This window comes from Balaenoptera borealis (genome assembly GCF_965194805.1).
Source record: "Balaenoptera borealis genome assembly, contig: HAP1_SCAFFOLD_81, whole genome shotgun sequence".
In the NCBI taxonomy this organism is placed as follows: domain Eukaryota; kingdom Metazoa; phylum Chordata; class Mammalia; order Artiodactyla; family Balaenopteridae; genus Balaenoptera; species Balaenoptera borealis.
In genome coordinates, this window is record NW_028123982.1 from 484,232 (window position 1) to 506,558 (window position 22,327).

Sequence of the window (22,327 nt, forward strand, 5' to 3'; positions counted from 1 at the left end):
AAAAGTCTAGTCTCAGCTCCATGACTGATGAGCTTATGTTAACCAGACCTTAGAGATCAGGAAAGTGAGCTTCCCCCTTTCTTCTCCTAAAATGATTTACAAGGTCTGACACCCTGGGTATCAGGAAATTTACTTTCTAAAACAGTTCTCCAAAAATGAGGTAAAATCCTAAGGTGAAGGTTAGATGGAAAAAAATCTATGAATTTACTTCATCTTTCCATGTTCCAAGAGATCTTTTTAAATTTTGGAAAATCCTGTCTCAAAGCCTCATGTTCAAAAATGGAAGAAAATCACCCTTAAAGGTTGTGGTTCCAACTCCCAACAGACAGCTGGGGCCAAGAGTCAAGAAAATAGCTTGTCCACAGACTTTTTTGCTTTAAAAGGATTTAAACATTGTTGTACCTTCTGCTGAGTTTGCAGAGGCTTGTAAAGGTATCTGAGCAATTATTAATTTCCCTTCAGCATTTGCTAAAAATATTTTTTGGTGTCTTAGCAAAGTTTGTCATAAAGCTGTATTGGCTAAAAATATGCTTCATGGAGTAAAGATATTTAAGATTACCTGTAAAAAATAACATCATGCAGCTTATATGAGCTGCAACTAGCTCCTAGAACAAGCTATATCTGTACCAGCAAGCTGTTATTTGGGGGTCGTTTTAAATTTCTGTAGGAGCCTCTCAAACAATGTGATGGTTATAACCTGCCGGAGGAGGGGGCCAGACTTGTTAGATTTGTCCAACGCCGAATTCTTAGGTTTGTGTGGACTTCTGCCGGAGCCTGAATTTTTTAGGTAGTGACAAATGTCCCCGCAGCCACCCCCCTGTGACATCTTCCTGGCTGACTCAGAGCCCCCGGTAGAGGAGCCCACTGGCCGGACACCCTTCCTCCTGTCCGCCTCGGGACTCCTCCCTCAGACACGGGGGGCGCGGGTAGTGCAGAGAAATAGAAGGTGTTCCTTCTACATTTAAAAATTTGGGATCGTGGGGTCAGTAATGAGTACTCAAAGCTAGTCGTGAGAGGTGGGGGTGGGTGAGATCGTCCCCAAGATGTAGGTATTGGTCTCTACAGCAGGTTTGCAGCTGATGGCAACATTAGACTCAGACATTGCAGCATCATTTTATTGGACAAAGAGCAGTCAACTCACTGGTTTTGCCTGCTAAAATCTGGTTAACATTTAAGAAGCAACTGTGATAAGGCGTGAAACTCAATTTTGAGTGTATGGGACGTTCACGTGCTGGGGGTACTGTGAGCAGTGAAGCCACTTTGGAAAACAGGCCTTTCCTCAAAGGGGGCAGACTAGGGACTTCCCTGGCGGTCCAGTGGTTAGGGCTCCACGCTTCCACTGCATGGGGCACGGGTTCCATCCCTGGTCGGGGAGCTAAGATCCCACAAGCTGCAGGGAAAATTAAAAAAAAAAAAAAAAAAGTGAGCCTAGAGCTGCCATGGGGCCCGCAGCTCCCACCACGGGTCTGCAGAAGAGGCCTGTGGACATGCAGCAGTGTCACTCATGGCACCTGAACAACTCGGAGGTCTGTCCACTGAGAAGTGCATAAATAAAGCACGGCATATCCTTACAGTGGAATAGCGTTACGAGATAAAAAGAAATGAAGCACTGATACAGGCTGTAACATGGGTGCTAAGTGAAAGAAGATGGTCACAGAAGAAGACTATGTGGTGTGTTTTGATTTATATGAAACACCCAGAATTAGCAAGTATATAGGATCTGGAAGCACATTAGCCCTTGTCGGGGGCTGGGGGCAGAGAGGAATGGAAAGTGACTGCCGATGAGGTTTCTTTGTGGGGTGGAATGTTCTAAAACTAGATGGCTGCATAGCCCTGTGGGTTAGGGTTTTGTTTTGTTTTTTCCATTTTTGTTTGTTTGTTTTCTGGCTGCACCATGCGTCTTGTGGGATCTTACTTCCCCGACCCCTCCCCGGCCCTCGGCAGTGAAAGTGAGGAGTCCTAACCAGGAGACCACCAGGAAATTCCCTGTTTGGCTCTGTGAATTGTCCACTTTAAATGGGTGAATTTAATAGTACGCTAATGATATCTCAATAAAGCTTTTTTTTTTTTTTGAAGAAAGTAAATAGAATTCTCACATTAACCACTAAGCCTAAAAGTGGACCTGGATTGAAAGTCCCACCCTCAGCGGTCTGTTCAGGTTGGTCACAGTTTTGAAATCATACATCGGTTACTTTTCTTCCTGCCTGGTCCACTCCTGGCCATTTCCCCTGTGCCCAGGGGACGTACTCAAGGAAAGCAAATCTTTTAACTACTAACATGAATAAATGAGCTAAATCAAAATTTCAGAGACAAATCTGCTGGCAAAAATTGTAAAAAATCACACAGTTAATTCCAAGATCAAAAAGATCTCCATCTATTTAAATACTTAGTGATTTATAATAGCTTGACTCTGTAGTGATGAAATGACTAGTGCTTTCCCTGTGTAAACTTCAGACTCAGGAAACCTTAATTCATGTTAAAAATACACATACATACAGTACATGTGTCTATTCTGAAATTACTCATCTATTCTAAATAAACTTTTTTCAAATCTAATCTCCATGGGGGGAGTCAGATTGTCCAAGTTTTCTTAAACTGTATTTCTAATGGAGAAGAGATAAATACTTCGGGGGAAAAAAGTGGATATAATAATGGTGAAAATAAATAAAAAGGGGAAGAAGTTTGTCTGCATTTGCTATGGGGTAAAGCCCCATCTCTCACTTGTGTTTCATGAGGTCTCCACCCTCTCACCAGAATGTTTCCCTACTCCTGCCCGCCGGCCCTTACCTGGCATCTGAGTTCTCACTCGGGACCCTCCCCACGGGCCTCTGACCAGGTCACTGCTTCTGCTTGTCATAAACAGTTAGGCTTAGAAACGTGAACCATGGGCAGCTGCTAGGTCAGGAGAGGAATTTTGAGTCCATGTGAAGAAAGCAGACATTTTTGGGGGCAGGGACAGACTGTTTATACGGTGCTTCCTAGCCAGTGGGCCCTCAGTGAGGACTGGCCATGCTGGTGCTGCAGAACTGGCCATGGAAGTACAGCGTGGTCTGGACACGGGCATTTCTAGTCAATTCAGGTGTCCACCGTTGAACAGCTATCATAGCAAATAAGTTTCCCCCACCCTGGGTTCCTTGGTTTATGTGGAAAGCTCTTGTTTATGATTTGTTCCTCCTTAGAAGGACCTTTAGGTCATTGTCACCGTGGTCATCATCATCATTTAAGTTATTATACATGCATGATATTTCTTATATGCATATTATAATTTCATATCAAACTCAAATTCTAATGCTCTTGGAGTTTTAGGAGCTATGATTTGCAATTTTTAAGAGTGATAATATTGCAGAACCAAAAAAATGAAAATCATATCATACCTAATATGGTTCCTAAAACGATGCAAGTCTTCTTTTTTCAATTTAGGCTTTCTAATGATAATATGATATTATTAGCTTATGGATACACCAGAGGTTTGTCAGCTTGCTCTTTTCTTTTTAACTGAAGTATAGTTCATTTACAATGTTGTGTTAATTTCTGCTGTATAGCAAGTGATTCAGTTTTACATATATACATTTTTTTGATATTCTTTTACATTATGGTTTATCACAGGATATTGAATATAGTTCCCTGTGCTATACAGTAGGCCATTGTTGATTATCCATTCTCTAAATAATAGTTTTCATCTGCTAATCCCAGCTTCCCAGTCCTTCCCTCCCCTACCCACCCCCTTGGCAACCAGAAGTCTGTCCTCTATGTCTGTGAGTCTGTTTCTGTTTCATAAAAAAGTTCATTTGTCATATGTGAGATTCCACATGTAAGTGATATCATATGGTATTTGTCTTTCTGACTTATTTCACTTAGTATGATAATCTCTAGGTCCATCCTTGTTGCTGCAAATGGCATTATTTCATTCTTTTTTATGGCTGAGTAATATTCCATTGTATATATATACCACATCTTTATCCATTCATCTGTTGATGGACATTTAGGTTGTTTCCATGTCTTGGCTATTGTAAATAGTGCTGCTATGAACATAAGGGTGCATGCATCTTTTTGAATTATAGTTTTGTCCAGATATATGCCCAGGAGTAGGATTGCTGGATCATATAGTAACTCTATTTTTAATTTTTTGAGGACCCTCCATACTGTTTTACATAGTGGCTGCACCAACTTATGCTTGCTCTTTTTGAATGTTGTCTTATATGAAGCCCAGGAGCATTTTATTTTACTTTATTTCATTCCATTTTGATTTATTTTGCTTTTGTTTCCTGAGTAAGATTGGTAATAAAATGCTTAAGATCCCTGATACCTTGAATGTCTTTCTAAGTTTGAAAACTTTAATCAGCTTCATCTGTCATTTTATCTTGTTGAGGGATGTTGACATTCTCTGGATAATCCTTCAGCTTTCTCCCCATTGTCCCCCACAGCCCTGGCCATACTCCACCCCAAGCTGATTACAAAGGTCGCCCCTTCCTTTAGGAACAGCGGTTATGCTGTCACCTGTGTGTCACACTCTGTTCTAGATAAAGTGTTCCTGCTCTCACGTCCACGATCTCTTTGATCTCTCTGGAGAAAGGCTGATATGTCTCCTTATAAACCCCTCCCTCCCTTGAATGATTTAAAGCTTGATGCTGAGCTGTACAGAGTCCTGTTTGGGTAGCCGTGCCTCAGAGAGGATGTGGTCGCTCTGCATTTACTAAAAGGGCATATGGTCCTCCCAGCGTGAGCTGCACCTGCCTTGTATTGTCCAGAGTTCTCTGAAGGTACCCTGTGTCACTGCTCAGTCAAGAGAGAGGCCCGCTCTGTCCTCTGGGGACTTTGGGCAGAGGGAAAAGAGGGCTGGAGGAGGTGCTAGTGGTGCATGAAAGCCTGCGGGCAGTGCTCTCTGAGAAGCGACTGATAAGCCGGGACTTGAAGGAAGTGATGGAAGAAACCAGGGGATTTCGAGACGGAACATTCCAGACGGAGCAGCAAGTGCACAGCCCTGGGGAGAGGCTGCAATGGCTGGAACAGAGTGAGCAGGAGGAGAAAGGTAGAAGATGGCTGGGCTGTAGAGAGGGGTGCTGGGGCAGATTGTGGAGGCTGGTGGACCAGGTCAGTGAGACTTCCAGAAGGAGGCCACAAAGCAGAGCTGCTGGTGCTTGCGGGAGCGGGAGGAAAATAGACCTTTGGATTTGGGAACTTGGGGGAAACGGCGACATCACAAGAGCAGGCGCCATCATGTGATCCGTGACAGACGCCTGGTTAGATGGGCACAGAGGACGTGGAGAAGGGGATGATGGGCAGCTCTCTGGAGGGACCAGTACATGTAAAGGGTGGCAGAGAAGGAAGGTCTCGCTGGAGGGGGAGGGGGATGAGAGATATTTTTTATTTGATGGGGGGATGAACAGCATATTTTTAGCCTGATAAGAATCATCCAGTAGAGGAAAAAATTACGTGTTTTTGTTCTCCCTTAATATGTGTGTTTCCTTGATGCATTCCTGTGTTGTATCGCCCACATCTCTCTCTCGCAAGATTCTAAACCATTATGATATTAATAGCTCTGTTGTACTCTTTTTTGAGTTTTACAGGGAAGAAACGTGATAAACCCACTATAAACTAATCCCTATGTCTAATAGCCCTTGAGTTCCTGCCCCATCAAAAAAAGGTTTTTCTAGAAGAATAGGATCCAGGTTATTCACCCACATCCTCCTTGGTATTGAATTGTCAAAACAAAAACCATAGTGTGAGTACCAGTAGAACTTAAATTTGTATCTCACTAGCTATAATCAGACACTTTTCTGAACCATATGCAAAAGAAAAAAAAAAGGAATTGCTGAAATTAAGAAAATATCTTAACACAGGTGGAAATAGTAAAAAGGATGTTTGCACAAAAAATGTCAAATGTAGTAAACAACACTGGTCTCCTGTAATAAAAGAGGTACTTTGCTGTCAAATGTGATTTTATAATAGTTTTGGCCATCATGTATGACAGAAGTTCATTTTATTTACTATCATAAATTTGTGAGACCAGGAACTGTCATTTTAACCATTTTATTGAGGAAATGTAAAACATCCTCAATACCTACAGAAAGAACATGGTCATTGTTACGGGACTTAGATGAAGGGCACATCAGCTGAGCTACTTCTGTAAATTCCATGTAAATCTGGGTCTAATATAGAATTAAAATAGTATCTACTACAAGAGCCATGAGAAAAAGAAACCTTTTTTTTTAAATGAGAGATTTTAAATTAACAGTGAAAACTATGTTATCAGAGCTTTAAAATCCTAACATGTTTATGAATACAAATATTACTATTTTCAGTAACTGTTAAAAGCTTATCATCTAAGCATTTTTAAACGTTCTAAATGGCACCTTCCAGATTTCTCAACTTTTTTTGATACCACGGTAAATTCCTTGTGGGAGAACATGAGAAAATGATACTCTGGTTTGACAGAATATAATTCATGGTCTTTATTTACACAGTGGAGTGTGAACATTACTGTCTAATCATTTAGTTCCTAAGGTAAATGCATCTCCCGTCTTCAGCAGCACAGAGTGTCGGCATTTCCGACATTTGTCAAAGACTCTAACCACCTACTGACTGCTGTTCAGTTGAGACCATTGGGATCTGAGATAGTGGGGGAAATGTGCTCACTGTCCTTCCGGGTTTCTCAGAGTTGTAGCCCTCTATCAGGTTAGATCACCAAAAAGCAAGGGCACAACACACTCCAAGTGTGTGCCGACTCCCCTTTCCTCAGAAACGCCTTCATTGAGTTAAAGCTTAAAATTTAGTTGCGGTTTATATTGAGGATTTGTGTTTAAAAAGAGAAAAGCCACTGGAAAAGTTTCTCTGTCTTCTGTATTTTTAGATTTTTACTGACTACAGTTCACATCCCTTATGTAGAGGGCCACCATCAAGAATTCCTCCTAGAAATTAGAATCAAGAAAATGTGCTGGTAGTTTTTTCTCCGGATGATCTTGCATGCTTTCCTTTTTCAAAGATGAACACTACAGCTCACTGTGTTTCCATTTAATACTTTTCCTTGAATAGGGTTCAGAATTTGTCCAGTTAGAGTGCTTCTCCCCAGGAGCTAGTAAAACACATGCACCCACTTTCCTAAATAGTTTCTCTTTCAAAAACCATTTTAACCTGTCACGTTTTATATGTTCAGAGTTTTAGAAAATTCAGTCTTTTAAAATTAAATGCTGCTAAACAAACAGTAAAAATAAAAATAATAAATATAAATTAATATAATGTATGTAAATATATAAATACATGATAAGTGTAAATACATAAATGTAAATAACTGTGTACATATAAATAACTAGAGGAAGATTTTGGTGGCCGTGTTTTTCGTCATCCCGTGCCTTTGCCTTGTGAGGAGGCCACACAGAGCGATGCCTATTACAGCTAGAGCTGAGCAGGTGTTGTCTGTGTCTGTCTGGATCTGCCACGTTGGTTTCTGACCCTGAGTGAGTAATGTGACCATTTTAAGTTTCAGTTTCTTCACTGTAAAAGTTGGGTAACAGCAGTACCCACCTCACGGGGTTATTCTGAGATGTGTGTGTGTGATTTTTTGTTTTGTTTGCCTTGAAGTGAGAGCCCAGCCAGAGAACCCAGCCGTGTCCTCCAGACCCATCTTTCCTCACCTACAGCCTTTCCAAACCCAGGGGGAAACATTTCTTCCTATGGTAGCTCATCCATGAGTTACAATGTCCTACATTTGTAGAACATTAGACAGTTATCAAAAAGATGCCGACTGTAAGGAATTCATTTGACTGCTTGAATGTGTTTTCTTATGAATGAATAATTCCTGTCTTTTGACCCACCTCTACTCCGAGGCGTGGTCCAGGGGCGGGGGTCCCCAGGCTGGTCCCCGGGCTGGGGTCCCAAGGCCAGTCTCTGGGTCACCGTCCCCTGGCGAGGTTCCCCAGGCCGGTCCCTGAGGCGTGGTCCCCAGGTGGGGGTCCCCAGGCCGGTCCCCGGGCGGGGGTCGTGTAAAGCGTGGCCGCCTTGAGTCGCTGCAGCCGTGCGCTCGCTGGTTCTAACTGCGCCATCAGCCCTGGAGGCGCAGAGGCGGTTTTCTCTGAAAGAGTCAGAGAGTATCAGCGATGAAATTCAGAAATTAGACTCAAATTCAGAAATACGTGCCTGACAAAACTTCAGTTCTTTTCCCTTGCGGTGATAAGGAGCGTTGTGGTTGATTGTTTCCACTGTATTTTCAGGGGGTTTGGGGGGTTGGTGGTGAGCATCCCGGTCATAAAGGAGGGCAGGCCGAGACGGAGTCGAGTCCACAGGGCGTCTACACCTGCTTCCGTCTCTACTGGAGCCGCAAGCCAGCTCCCACCCAGCCTCCGTCCAGAGCCCCCTCCCCTCTCTTTTGGATTAGAATGGTTTCCCTGGGCTTAGTAGGCAGCCGTGGGGACTCCGCTGAGCTGGGCGGAGGAGTGGTCTGCTCTCAGGGGGTGGGTGGAGACCCATCTCCGCGAGGGAACCCCGCGCCCCTGCCCCGGCTGGCAGTGAACCCGGCCGCCCGACACTCACTTAGACCAGATTGTTACAGCTCAGTGGCAGGAGTGGCTTCCTTCTCATTCCATTGAATGAAGATAGCGTATCTGTTTTCTTAATGAGGCTGAGGCCGCCGGGTGTTTGCTCTACAAAGTAGATAAAGATTACTCGGCCGGCCTGCGGGCCACAGGGACGGGTGGTTTCTCTTCTCTGTGTCTGTGTCACTGTAGCATCTCACAAACTGTCTTTACACTGAATCACATTGAACTTTTTGTATGTTTGCCTTACAGTAAATGGGTATGGGGCTTGGGAAGGAAAGTGCAGAGAAATATGCATTTTTATTAGGAGAGAAATCAGAAACCACTCTCTGTTTAGAAAAACCTTTAGTATAAATGTATCCAGTTGTATTAAGGACAAAATTATTATTGGAATTTAAACTAGTTTCTTTTTTTTAATTGAAGTATAGTTGACTTACATTATATTAGTTTCAGGTGTACAACATAGTGATTCAGTATTTTTATAGATTATGCTGTTTCAAGAAATTCTATGATAAAAAAATATTTTTCGTTCTGTCACCTACGTTTGTCTTCTCTGTGATATAAACCTTAAAAATATTCTCAGTCTCCTGGACTCAAATTTTCTATGCTTAATAACTTCTAAGCTTAATATCTTAAAGCCAAATGAAGCTGTTACAACTGAAAATTTTTGCATGTAGGGAATAAAAATCTATATAGATGTATTGAAATTTATTTAGCTTCTTTTTAGATTACATTTACAACTTTATTTTTTAGAAGATAAATTTAGTATAAGAGTTTTTTTGAAATGTTAAGCTTTAACACATAGAGATGTTATGTTTTCCTCCGGTCATTTTTGCCCAGACAACAGTTTCAACGGAGGACTCATCTCATAGTCACATTGCTCACAAAATGCTCACTCCTTATCCTGTATTCTCTGTAGCATCACAAAATCTGTCATTACCGACTAATGGTGTCACACTTCTCTACCTTGATAAGCTTGAATTTCAGGTTTCACATTCATTCCAGCCTCACTTGACATCTTCCCAAACAAGCTGCTGAATGGGCAGGTTGGGTGGTGCGGTATCTTAGGATCTTCTCACCAGAGACACTGAGCGCTGAACGCTGTCCTGTCCTGCCTGACTGTGAGTCAGACTCCTGGCCGCCCTAACCTTCCAGACCCAGCTGTGGGAGGTGGAGGGCGGTGTGTGGGGGAGAAGCCCTGGCAGCTGACAGGACTGCCTCCAGGCCCAGGAGCTGTATCTGTGTAGCTGGGACTGAACTCAGAGTGTTATTGCTCTAAATTGAGGCTCATTTAAATGAGCTTAGTTGTCTGGTTTTCCCCTCTAGAGAAGACAGGAATTTTTTAAAGAAGAGAGAGACTCTACGTAAGGCAGATATGCTGGCACCGCGAGGAGGGATCACAACGTACCATCTTAGGAACAGACAGGGGATTTAAAACTGGCTGTGAGGTCAAGTCCAACAGAGCACAGTGTGGTGTCAGAGTGGGTGAGCTGCTGTCTACGCCTTTGGGGCCTTGAGGGAGGCCTGAGTCCGCACATCACAACAGTGATGAAGGTGGTATCAAGTAAAGGTTAAGTATTTCCATTTATTTAAGAAAGAGAAAAGTTTCATTTTTTCAAAAAGTCTATTCAAAATTGGTTATACAAAGATTGGTCCTTGTAGGGAGTGAATTTCCACTTACTGGGAATCACCCATTCATTTATCTAACTCTTTCTGACCCATTGCCAGGACAAAAGTTAAGAACAAAAAATATTTTCTCAAATTGGTCACCTACTCTGTTTGCCAAACCTGATTCCATCTGTTTTTTGGTTTTTTCCCATGATTAAATTCTCCCTTAAAAGATCAAGGAGTGCCTCATATTCTTTTATTACTTTTGGTCCTTCATTTGAGGGATAAGTGCATACTTTTGAAAAGTATTCAGCACATTGTTGTGTCTGAAGTTTTATGGACAATAAAAGATATTACACCAAAATTTAACATAAACATCAAATTTCATGACCATGATATATTGTTTGTATCCTTCTGTTCTGTCTACGTTTCCTGTTTTCTAGTCTCTGCTTTCTGTGTTGTTGTTTTTCCAAAACCACTAAAAGTGATGAGAGAAGAGTTTTCCTTATCATATCATTTGTTTTTGTTCATATTTTCTTTGTTGTCTAGATTTCTGGTTAGAAGTTGCAGTTGTTAGAATTAGCCTACCAAAGATGTCATCTGAAAAAATTTTACTTCCCTTTTTAGTTATCTAATAAGGTAAAATCTTTTTTTTTTTTTAGTTTATTTTATTGAAGTATAGTTGACTTACAATGTTAATTTCTGCTGTACAGCAAAGTGATTCAGTTATACATGCATATGCATTTTTATATTCTTTTCCATTATAGTTTATCATAGGATATTGAATATTGTTCCCTGTACTACACAGTGGGACCTTGTTGTTTACCCATCCTATATATAATAGTTTGCATCTGCTAATCCCAAACTCCTAAGCCATCCCTCCCTCAGCCCCCTCCCACTTGGCAACCACAAGTCTGTTCTCTATGTCTGTGAGTCTGTTTCTGTTTTGTAGATAAGTTCATTTGTGTCATATGTTAGATTCCACATATAAGTGATATCATATGGTATTTGTCTTTCTCTTTCTGACTTTGCTTAGTATGATAATCTCTAGGTCCATCCATGTTGCTGCAAATGGCATTATTTCATTCTTTTTATGGCTGAGTAATACTCCATTGCATATATATATAACATCTTCTTTATCCATTCATCTGTTGATAGATGTTTAGGTTGTTTCCATGTCTTGGCTATTGTGAATAGTGCTGCTATGAACATAGGGGTGTATGTATCTTTTTGAATTATAGTTTTGTCTGGATACATGCCCATAAGTGGGATTGCTGGATCATACAGTAACTCTATTTTTAGTTTTTTGAGGAACCTCCAGACTGTTTCCCATAGTGACTGCCCCAATTTACATTCCCACCAACAGTGGGAAGGTTCCCTTTTCTCCGCACCTTCACCAGCATTTGTTATTTGTAGACTTTTTGATGATGGCCATTCTGAATGGTATGAGGTGGTACCTCATTGTAGTTTTGATTTGCATTTCTCTAATAATTAGCAATGTTGATCATCTTTTCATGTGCCTCTTGGCCATCTGTATGTCTTCTTTGAAGAAACGTCTTGATCTTCTGCCCAGTTTTCAGTTGGGTTGTTTGGTTTTTTATTACTGAGTTATGTGAGCTGTTTGTATATTGGAAATTAAGCCCTTGTTAGTTGCATCATTTGCAAATATTTTCTCCCAGCCAGTAGGTTGTCTTTTCATTTTGTTTATGGTTTCCTTTGCAGTACAAAAGTTTGTAAGTTTGATCAGGTCCCATTATTTTTGCTTTTATTTCTGTTGCCTTGGGAGACTGACTAATAGAGTAAAACCTTGATTAACGAACGCCCTGGCAGTCCCTTTTGTGTGAATGCAGCCACATTAAAAAGAAATCATCTTCGTGAATCATGCACAAGAGCTATGAATCCATACGCCAACCACAGACCCCTCCTAACTGGAGGTTAAACTCAAGTGCAGGCCAAGGACTGTCCCCTTCAGCCAAGCCCTGACTTCCTCCTTCCTCATGTGACTGCTTTCTCTTTATAAACGAAGTACTATCCTTCTTTTCACTCCCCTCCTCCTTTCCAAATAAGACTTGTAGGTCATTTTTGTTATTTGAAAAGTTATCACCACTGTGCCTTTTCACTTAATATCTAGTTATGAAATGAACATCTTTTTCCTACTCAGTTTAGGAAATTTTAGTGCTCATTGAATGAGGGGCGAGGCAGGAGGGAAGAGGGTTACTCAAGAGGCCTGCACTTGGAGCCGAGAACTCCTCCTGGCCCCCAGAGGGAGGCCCAAGTAGGAGGGCACTGGGGGGCCCTCTCCCTTCCGGCTTCCCTCATTATTTTTCCTCTTACTTCTGCCAACTCTGGCGGCAAGCTCACCTCCAGGGACACGTTCTTTTTTCCTGCCCAAAGTGTGGGGAAAATGTCTTGTTGTCAGAGTTTTGTTGAAATAAAATTGGCCTTCGGAAGAAGCAGCATTTGCTAGGAGACTTAGGATGGCTGGGCCCCAAGGGGACTGCAGGGAGCCCATTCCTGCGGTTTGGGGTCGTGACCCGGGGGTTCACGGCGTTGCCTCGAGGGGGCGGGAGCGCCGGGGTCCCGGGGCGCGGCGTGGGGAACCACCGCCTCGGTTCTGGGACGCAGCTTCTCCCGGTGTCGCCCACGGGCGCCCACATCAGATCAGACTCTCCCAGTGCTGCCTCCGAGCGCGTCCTGTCGGGGGAGGGGGGGGGCTACGGTGGGGGAGCAGAGACACCTGACCCAGAACAGGCACGCGGGGGCCCGGGAGCTGCGTTTTATCTGATTCTCCGTGATTCCTCTGCTCCTGACTTTGAGCGACCGCTCGGGAGCCGTGTGCGGGAGACATGTGCGCGGCCGGGGTCTGGGGACGCAGGGACCACTCGCCCCGGTTGGACAGGGAAGCAGCGGGGCGGGGGAGCTCTGGCCTCGGTGGCGGGTCCCAGGCAGCAGGGTCCCCGCGGCACCCCCAGGTTACTCTGTACAAGCCCTCTCCCCTCACCCTCAGCCCCATTTCGCCTTCCAAGAAAAGTATGGAAAATTAAGATTTCTCTTTGAAACGAAGCTCAGCTGTCGACCTGCCTCCGAAGGATTTCGGGAACCCCACCCGCCAACCCCAGGGTCCCCTCGGGGCACAGACCCCGAACCCGGCGCTGGGCTCCGAGCGCCCCAGCCTCTGTGGGCACGGGCCTCTCCCCTGCCAGACGCCGGGCTTAAGTGTCCTTAGCCCGGTGCCCAGGCACTGCGAGGGCTCCCTGACCACTCTCTCTAGCTCTCCTTGTGTCTGCTGTGGGAATGGTTGGACTTGTTTTTGTGTAAAATTTAGTATGCTTGTATTAGACTCAGCTTCCTGTGGTACTTAGAAAAAACTGTTTTAAGAACAAAATAAGTAAGATAGTGAGAAAATTAAGATGCTTTGGTGATTTATAAACTTGTGAAGTAGATTTTTTTTTTTTTTGGCTGCATTGTGTCTTCGTTGCTGTGCATGGGCTTTCTCTAGTTTCGGCGAGCGGGGCTACTCTTCGTTGCAGTGAGCGGGCTTCTCACTGTGGTGGCTTCTCTTGTTGTGGAGCACGGGCTCTAGGCATGCGGGCTTCAGTAGTTGAGGCACAGGGGCTCTGTAGTTGTGGCTCCCAGGCTCTAGAGCGCAGGCTCAGTAGTTGTGGCGCATGGGCTTAGTTGCTCCACGGCATGTGGGATCTTCCCAGACCAGGGGTCGAACCTGTGTCCCCTGCGTTGGCAGGCGGATTCTTAACCACTGTGCAACCAGGGAAGCCCCATAGATTTTTTTAAATGTCACAAAACGCTTTAAAGAGCTCCAAGTAAATTTAAAAGGGGATCTACTGGATTTTTTCTAACTGCTAAAAAAAAAAAAGTTTTCCTTAATTTCTTGTCCAAATATTTCAATTTATATTAACTGGTAGTTATTTCAGAGGAAGATGGGAACTCTGCAATCCTTAGTTTGTTATAATGTGTTTGTATTCAAATGTTTGGAGAAAAGATTAAAGGCAAATTTATGGCTTGGGAAGAAAGTCGTAGAAGTGGTAACAATGGATTGTCTTCTAAACTGTCATCATTTTCTGGAATTACTGACATTAGCAACTCAGCAGGCATTTTACGTCCCAAAGGAGTTACTTTGATCTGCCACGCTTTACTGTGAGCTGCAACAGTAACCTCATAGCTGCTGTACTCCATGATTTGTTTCCTTCTGCTGTTTAAAAACAGGGGTTCTTTCAACTGCATAAGAGATGAATTCTATCATTAGAACTTTTACCATCAGGCTCAAGAAATGTATTTAAAACTCATTTCTTCCAGGAAACAGGTTTCAAGATCTAAGTCTTTTATTAAGATAAGTCACGGCCTTTTCAGTTTCTCCAGAAATACTCTATTTTTAATTCCCGAGGAAAACCACAGTAATAAAAACAAATTAACCTAATAGGTTATTTTCTTTCTTATGGCACCTATTTTTATTAACAGAATTCCAGTTTACAGATTTCTTACTATTTGTTTAGTTAAAGCAATCATTCGTAACATTTTACAGTATTTTATAAAGAACTTTTTTTTATATATAAATATGTCTGTTTCTAAAGTCATGGACTGATTTTTTTTTTTTTTTTAACATCCTTATAGGAGTATAATTGTGTTACTATAAAGAACTTTTAAAGTAAAACTTTTTGGACCTTTGCAGCAGCTCTGTGTGATCTTCTTAGTGATGCTGTTCTGCATTGTCGAGCCCTTGTCCTTCCTGAGGGACACAGAGGGCAGAGCGAGCAGATATTACCCAGCATCAGACAGCAGAGCCAGACTTGCTGCACAATCTCCCTCCCCATGCCGTCCTCTTTTAACTGTTCCTCTGGTAAACTCAACACTGTTTTCCCTTGGAGCGTGTGTTTAAAAAGAAATCCTAGGCGCATTCAAACATTACTGCTCACTCTCTATTTTCTGCTTTCGAATGACTCATTCCCATGCTTGATGAAGCTCAATTTTTAAAAAACCGCTCCAAGTATTCATTGCACAGACTTCCATGCCTGGGGAAACGCAACGTGGAAACTGAACCTGAGACCGTTTTAAATAAACATATGAGTTTTTTTTATATGGTACTGCTTATTTAGTTATTTAATGCTTCTGATTTATGTAATAGTGCCAGCCCCATTTATGTAATGGAGCCAAGCTCAGCACCCTCACCTGAAAATGAAGGATATTTCTTTACTTTCCTCCTGAATGTAAGACTCCGTTAGTATAGGATAAAGTGTAGCCTAAAAATATAAATGTGCTGTATTCTATTCCATTCCACATCCTTTGATTCCAAGTTAAGAACCACTAGGTGAATTCGCCTCTAGCTCTAACATTCTGTTTTTAAATCAAATAGCGGGTGACATTGTGGTATGTGGTATTATTTTTCTCTAATAAATCACCTGCTATAGGTGGATTTTAGTGAGCTTTCTAAATCTTTGTTTAAATTGTGTGTTTCCTCCCCCACCCAGAGTAAAAGAAGCTGAAGAGGTGTGTAGGCAGAAAAAGGGAAAATCACTTTATAAAATAAAACCAAGACATGACTCTGGAATTGTAAGTATTTATTCTGTTTTCTTAACTTGTGATTTTCTTTGGCTTTTAAGCACTCTTTTTTCAATATATACAAATTCATCTAATAATATTTTAATTATTTTCCTCTTAAGTTTGAACAAATAATGAGCCTCTGACTTAAAGAATCTCCTTTTCCTTCTGCCTTTAATCAGGCCCCAAAGGCTAAAAGAATCTCAGCGTTCAGCGTTCAAAGACTAACAATTAAGATAAATCCACTGAGGGGGTGCACGTATGTGTGTGGGGTTGCTGGCAGAGTTGGGGACCATCGTTCACTTTCCTCATCACACACGGGTCACAGCACAGCTGTTGTAATTGGATGAGCACCCTTGGGATCTAACACATGAAATGCCAGGTGCAGTGTTGTCCTTTGCCGGGACCAGGGCTCAGGCTCTGTGGAGTCGGCTGCCCAGCGGCTGTCAGCCCACAGCCCGAGTGTAACAAGCCAAGGTGTTCCCTCTTTGTCCGCTCTCCCCTTCAAAATAAAATGCCAAGTTGTGCCCCCAGAGAGGAAAGGGTGGTGGAAATGACGAGTTTTCCCTTGCGATACTGTCAATGTTTTGCTGAGTGTTCGAGGGGTTGTCATTTGACCCCACAGAGTAAGTAAATGATGATGTTTTAGGCCTTAAAATAGGAGCAGTTTGAATTGAGTTAGTCTAATATAGTCTAAATGGAAGATATTCAAATAACCCAAATTGGAATACGATTAAACAGCTTTATTTAGAAAAAGTTAGAAATTATATCTTCATTTAAAAGATATTTTCCTTTCAGTTCTCTGTATAAAAATCTTATGTAACAACAAGTATTATATTATGGTTTGGTTTATGTTCTGTCTTTTTGATGAAAGTACAAACTTGAACTACGTGTATAGAATGAGCAGGAAGAGTTATTTATTAACCACAATTACGGTATTATAAGGATAGAAGAGAATTAAATCACATTAACCATGAGATGAAGCCTCGATTCAATTTTCACATTTATGTATTTGCACACATAAATATGAGAAAATGAGAAAGGTGAGCTGGTATTCTTTCATGTCAATTAGAAGCTAAATTTTCAAAACTTTTTTTTTCTCAAAAACATTCAGTGATTTGTCTTAGTGAAAATTCTAAAAGATAAAACAGAGTCTACTTCTATTTTTTTTCCTTTACGACCTTGTGGATCTTTAACCTTTTTTCAAAGAATTTGATCCAAATGAAAAGACCTTGTTTGGGCTATTCTAAACGCCATACATTTTTTAAAGTTCTTCCTTCTAACTATAAATCTTCCCTGGTGCATTTACTTTCAGAAAGCGAAAATAAGCATGAAAACCTGAACAACGAAAAGCAGAACGAAAATGAGTCCCTGCAGCCACTTCCACAGAATTCAGCCGACCTGAGGGCAGGAAGGAAACTCATCATTTTGATCACTTTTCTTCTTGGCCTCTTGCATAATCTCTGTGTTTTCCAGACAGTTCACTGATTGTTGAATTCTACCGTATATTAAAAAAAAACAAAAAAAAAAAAACAAAAGCAGTAGGCCAGTGGAGAATGTGACACCTTTTCTTTTTGTAAAAGTTTATGGTATTTTACCGATAGACCAAAACAGCATGTGTAAGAGGCAGTATCTGCATTAATTCTGAACATGCTAAACAGTAACCTCCAATTTACTGATGTGCAAATAGCCCTGTTACAGTGAAATACGTTCCTTTCTACTGACGACCAGTACTCCACGTCACTGTATTTAGAGTTATGGTTAAAATGTTATTTCTAGTGAATTGTTTGTATCAGTTTCACGTCTACATATAAATTTTCTATTTTGAAATCGAAGTACCATTTATATATGTCATAGTCAAGGCTTTCCCAGCTCTTGGGTTGGTCTCTGTAACTATATATTTGTGAAAGAAGATTATCATTTTTTTTTTTACTCATCAGATAATGAATAGAAAAGAATATAGCAAAAGGAAAACCCTTCCTATAAATCATTTAAAATAATCAGGAATCAGAAATGAGGGTGTTTATCAACTATGTCCTTTGGGACCTTACATAAAGCCAATCTGCAGCAAAGGTCAATTAAACCAAAGTTGTGCCTCTCTGTACTTTTACCATTGCCCTTCACAAAGAAAATGACACAATACTTTTAAGGAATTTAAATAAACGATGCTCATAAAATTGTCAAACATGACTAACTGTTGGCAAAAAAAGAGTAACTTTTAGATGGATTGGCATCTACCTAGAACTTGTTAATGAAACCCAGCTGCCTGAGTATTGTGACCTGATTGGGGTTGTCTTTATGTGTTATGGCAGTTGATTAAAAACTATGAAATGAGTATGCAAGGATTTATGATCTAAAGGAGCCTAGGAAAAGATTTTATTTTAGTTTGAGAGGAAAAAAGTAAATCTTCCACTCTCTCTGAAAGTATTTTAAAGTCAGCTCCTGATGTGTTGTGATGGTTTTGTCTAACATTAATAGATATTTTTAAAAATTCTTTTAATGATATGTTTTGGGGTACAGCTGTGAATAAAGGGGAGAATGTGTTGCTAATGCAAACCAATTATGGAATCAACTTAAAAAGAAACTCTGAATCATAACTATGTTTGTATTTATGTAGAGTATGGTCCTTAGCTTTCAATCTGTAGTCGACATGCACAGACACAGTAGTGGCTCTCGGGTTGCTGTTCTGCTGTTCTCCTGTCTCCTTCGGCCCCTCCATGTGTACATGACTTTCTTCAATGATATAATAGGGCATTTAACAGAGATCGCTATGTGCAATACTGTATTTAGTGTTTCTATTTTAATTTTTCTAGGATGTTAATTTATATGAAAATAAAATGAATAATAAAAGAGTTCTGTGCCTATTGTGTATGTATCACCTAAAGATACTTGCAAAATACTTACCATGGGGGCGGAATTAAGTTAGATCGTCTATGTCTGAAGATCTTTTTTTATTATTATTAATTTTTAAAAAATAAATCTATTTTATTTATTTTTATTTTTGGCTGCATTGGGTCTTCGTTGCTGCGCGCGGGCTTTCTCTAGTTGCGGCGAGCGGGGTTACTCTTCGTTGTGGTGCACAGGCTTCTCATTGTGGTGGCTTCTCTTGTTGCAGAGCACGGGCTCTAGGCACACGGGCTTCAGTAGTTGCGGCACATGGGCTCAGTAGTTGTGGCTTGCAGGCTCTAGAGCACAGACTCAGTAGTTGTGGCACACAGGCTTAGTTGCTCCATGGCATGTGGGATATTCCCAGGCCAGGGCTCATGTTCCCTGCATTGGGAGGCGGATTCTTAACTACTACGCCACCAGGGAAGCCCCCTATTATTAATTTTTATTGGAGTATGGTTGCTTTACAATGTTGTGTTAGCCTTCACTGCACAAAAACAAATGAATCAGCCATACACATAGATATCCCCTCCCTTTTGGACTTCCCTCCCATTTAAGTTACCACAGTGCATTAGGTAGAGTTCCCTGTGTTATACAGTATGTTCCCATCAGTTGTCTATTTTATACATACTATCAATAATGTATATGTGTCAATCCCAGTCTCCCAACTCTTCCCACCCCACCCCTTGCCCCCTTGGTATCCATGCATTTGTTCTCTACATCTGTGTCTCTATTTCTGCTTTGCAAATAAAATCATCTATACCATTTTTCTAGATTCCACATATATGCATTATTATATGATATTTGCTTTTCTCTTTCTGACATACTTCACTCTGTATGACATTCTTTAGGTCCATCCACGTCTCTGCAAATGACCCAACTTCATTCCTTTTAGTGGCTGAGTAATATTCCATTGTATGTATGTACTACATCTTCTTTATTCATTACTCTGTTGATGGGCATTTAGGTTGCTTCCACATTCTGGCTATTGTAAATACTGCTGCTATGAACATTGGGGTGCATGTGCTTTTTTGAATTATGGTTTTCTCTGGGTATATGCCCAACAGTGGGATTGTTGGGTCATATGGTAGTTCTATTTTTAGTTTCTTAAGCAACCTCCATACTGTTCTCCATAGTGGCTGTATCAATTTACATTTCCACCAACAGTGCAGGAGGGTTCCCTTTTCTACACACCCTCTCCAACATTTATTGTTGCTAGATTTTTTGTTGATGGCCATACTGACTGGTGTGAGATGATACCTCATTGTAGTTTTGATTTGCATTTCTCTAATAATTAGTGATGTTGAGCATCTTTTCATGTGTTTGTTGGCCATCTGTATGTCTTCCTTGGAGAAATGTCTACTTAGGTCTTGAAGATCTTTTTTGTTTTTCTTTGTTTTTTATTGTTTTTTTTATATACATCTTTATTGGCATATAATTGCTTTACAATATTGTGTTAGTTTCTGCTGTATAACAAAGTGAATCAGCTATAAGTATGCATATATCCCCATATCCCCTCCCTCTTGAGCCTCCCTCCCACCCTCCCTATCCCACCTCTCTAGGTCATCACAAAGCACCGAGCTGATCTCCCTGTGTTAAGCAGTGCTTCCCACTAGCTATCTATTTTACATTTGGTAATATGTATATGTCAGTGCTACTCTCTCACTTCATCCCAGCTTCCCCTTCCCGCCCTGTGTCCTCAAGTCCATTCTCAACATCTGCATCTTTATTCTTGCCCTACCACTAGGTTCATCAGTACCAGTTTTCTAGGTTCCATATATATGTGTTAGCATATGGTATTTGTTTTTCTCTTTCTGACTTACTTCACTCTGTAGGACAGACTCTAGGTCCATCCACCTCACTACAAATAACTCAATTTCGTTTCTGTTTATAGCTGAGTAATATTCCATTGTATATATGTGCCACATCTTCTTTATACATTTGTCTGTCGATGGACATTTAGGTTATTTCCATGTCCTGGCTATTGTAAATAGTGCTGCAGTGAACATTGCATGTATTTTTTTGAATTATGGTTTTCTCAGGGTCTATGCCCAGTAGTGGGATAGCTGGGTCATATGGTAGTTCTATTTTTAGTTTTTTAAGGAACCTCCATACTGTTCTCCATAGTGGCTGTATCAATTTACATTCCCACAAACAGTGCAAGAGGGTTCCTTTTTCTCCACAACCTCTCCAGCATTTATTGTTTGTAGATTTTTTGATGATGGCTATTCTGACAGGTGGGAGGTGATACCTCATTGTGGTTTTGATTTGCATTTCTCTAATGATTAGTGGTGTTGAGCATCTTTTCATGTGTTTGTTGGCTATCTATCTGTATGTCTTCTTTGGAGAAATGTCTATTTAGGTCTTGAAGATCTTTAACGTTTCTTATTTCAGGCTTATCAATTGTTAGTAGTGAAGTATTTAATGAATGTTGGTTTTGAGAGATAAAATAATCATTGTGCTACATCAAAACATTTTAAAAAAATTTTCCTTATGCAATTTTAAGGAAGAAGTATTTCCCACTTATGGACACCAGTGTATTAATATCTGAGAAGTATTTTTTCTAAAAGTTAGAAATCATATGCAAAAAATTCATCTGATACAGATTAAGTGGTGACGGGTTATTGGAAGACGATAAGGCAGAGGACATTCTGGTGCAAAAAGATGGATGTAGACAGGGAAATAGAAGGAATAAAAAGGAAGCATTATGCTAATGGAAAAGCATGAAAAGACTTTCTTCATAAATAATCTTTGCATTTAGGTCTGATCTAATTTTTCATCACCTGTACACTGGCTTGTCATCTCCTTTGTGCCAAGGCCTGGTGCTAATAACTGACATTTTAAAAGGAAAATGTGGAGGGAGGGTGAAATGGGTAAAATGCCAACTGTATGATGATGGACAGAATCTAAACTTTTGGCGGTGGGCGGGCTGTGGTGTGTACAGAAGTCGACATAGAGTGTACACGTGAGAGTTATGTAATATTATAAATCAGTGTTAGCACAATAAAAAATAATTTCAAACACTAAAAAGGAAAGGAACTAAATGTCAAGTTGGGGGATAAACGTGTAAAGCAACAATTAAAACTCATTGTAATGCCCAGTTCAAAGAGTGCAGAGTGCTAAATGCAGAGGGATGAGGAAGAGGTGAGTGCGGGGGAGACGAGGAGGCCCTGTAGGCACCGGGAGCCTCGCTTCTCTCAGGACCTGCAACCAGGCGAGACTGAGGAGCAAGGACGGCCAGGGATGTCGCCTGAGCCGCAGAAAGGGACTTTGTGGTGGGAGCTAAGGTAAGTTTATTGCGGCTCGGGGGCTGGATGCCCGGGGTCCCGGGCGGGGCGGGCAGCGGCGCTGACGTCACCCGGGAGCCGGTTTCAAGGGAGGTCTTAAACGTTCCAAATGGGAGTTTGGCGGACGTGAGGAGACGTTTCTAAGGAAGGGAAGGGCTGAGGGAAAAGCGTGGAACACGGAGGCCGAAGAGCCCGCCACCGCGTGGAAGAGTCGGCCCCGCAGAGAACAGGAGGCGGCGAGAGGCCGAGGCCGAAGGCTTCCACCACTCCGGCGTCGCGCAGCGGAGCCAGGGAACCAGCCTGCCCTGGCGACCGGGCCCGGTTCCGGTGACCCGGCCCTCCCTGCGCCAGCGTGCGGGCGCGGCGGAAACCGGCGTGCAGAAAGGCGCGGGGCGGCCTGAGACGCGCCTCCGTGAGGGCCGGGAACCGGGGCGGGTCACGGTGACAGGCCGGCCTCTGGGCTGT

The 22,327-nt window shown here is 41.8% G+C and overlaps 1 protein-coding gene across 1 annotated transcript in view; it reads left to right on the forward strand.

Moving 5' to 3' along the window:
* The window catches only part of FMN2 (formin 2), a 345,283-nt gene extending 326,742 nt beyond the window's left edge, over positions 1-18,541 (forward strand). Inside the window, exons 17-18 of the mRNA XM_082408836.1 lie at positions 15,620-15,701; positions 17,005-18,541. Of these exons, the coding sequence (XP_082264962.1) occupies positions 15,620-15,701; positions 17,005-17,031 (109 nt within the window). The 3' untranslated portion in view covers positions 17,032-18,541. The remainder of the gene's footprint in view (positions 1-15,619; positions 15,702-17,004) is intronic.
* The last annotated feature ends 3,786 nt before the right edge of the window (positions 18,542-22,327 follow it).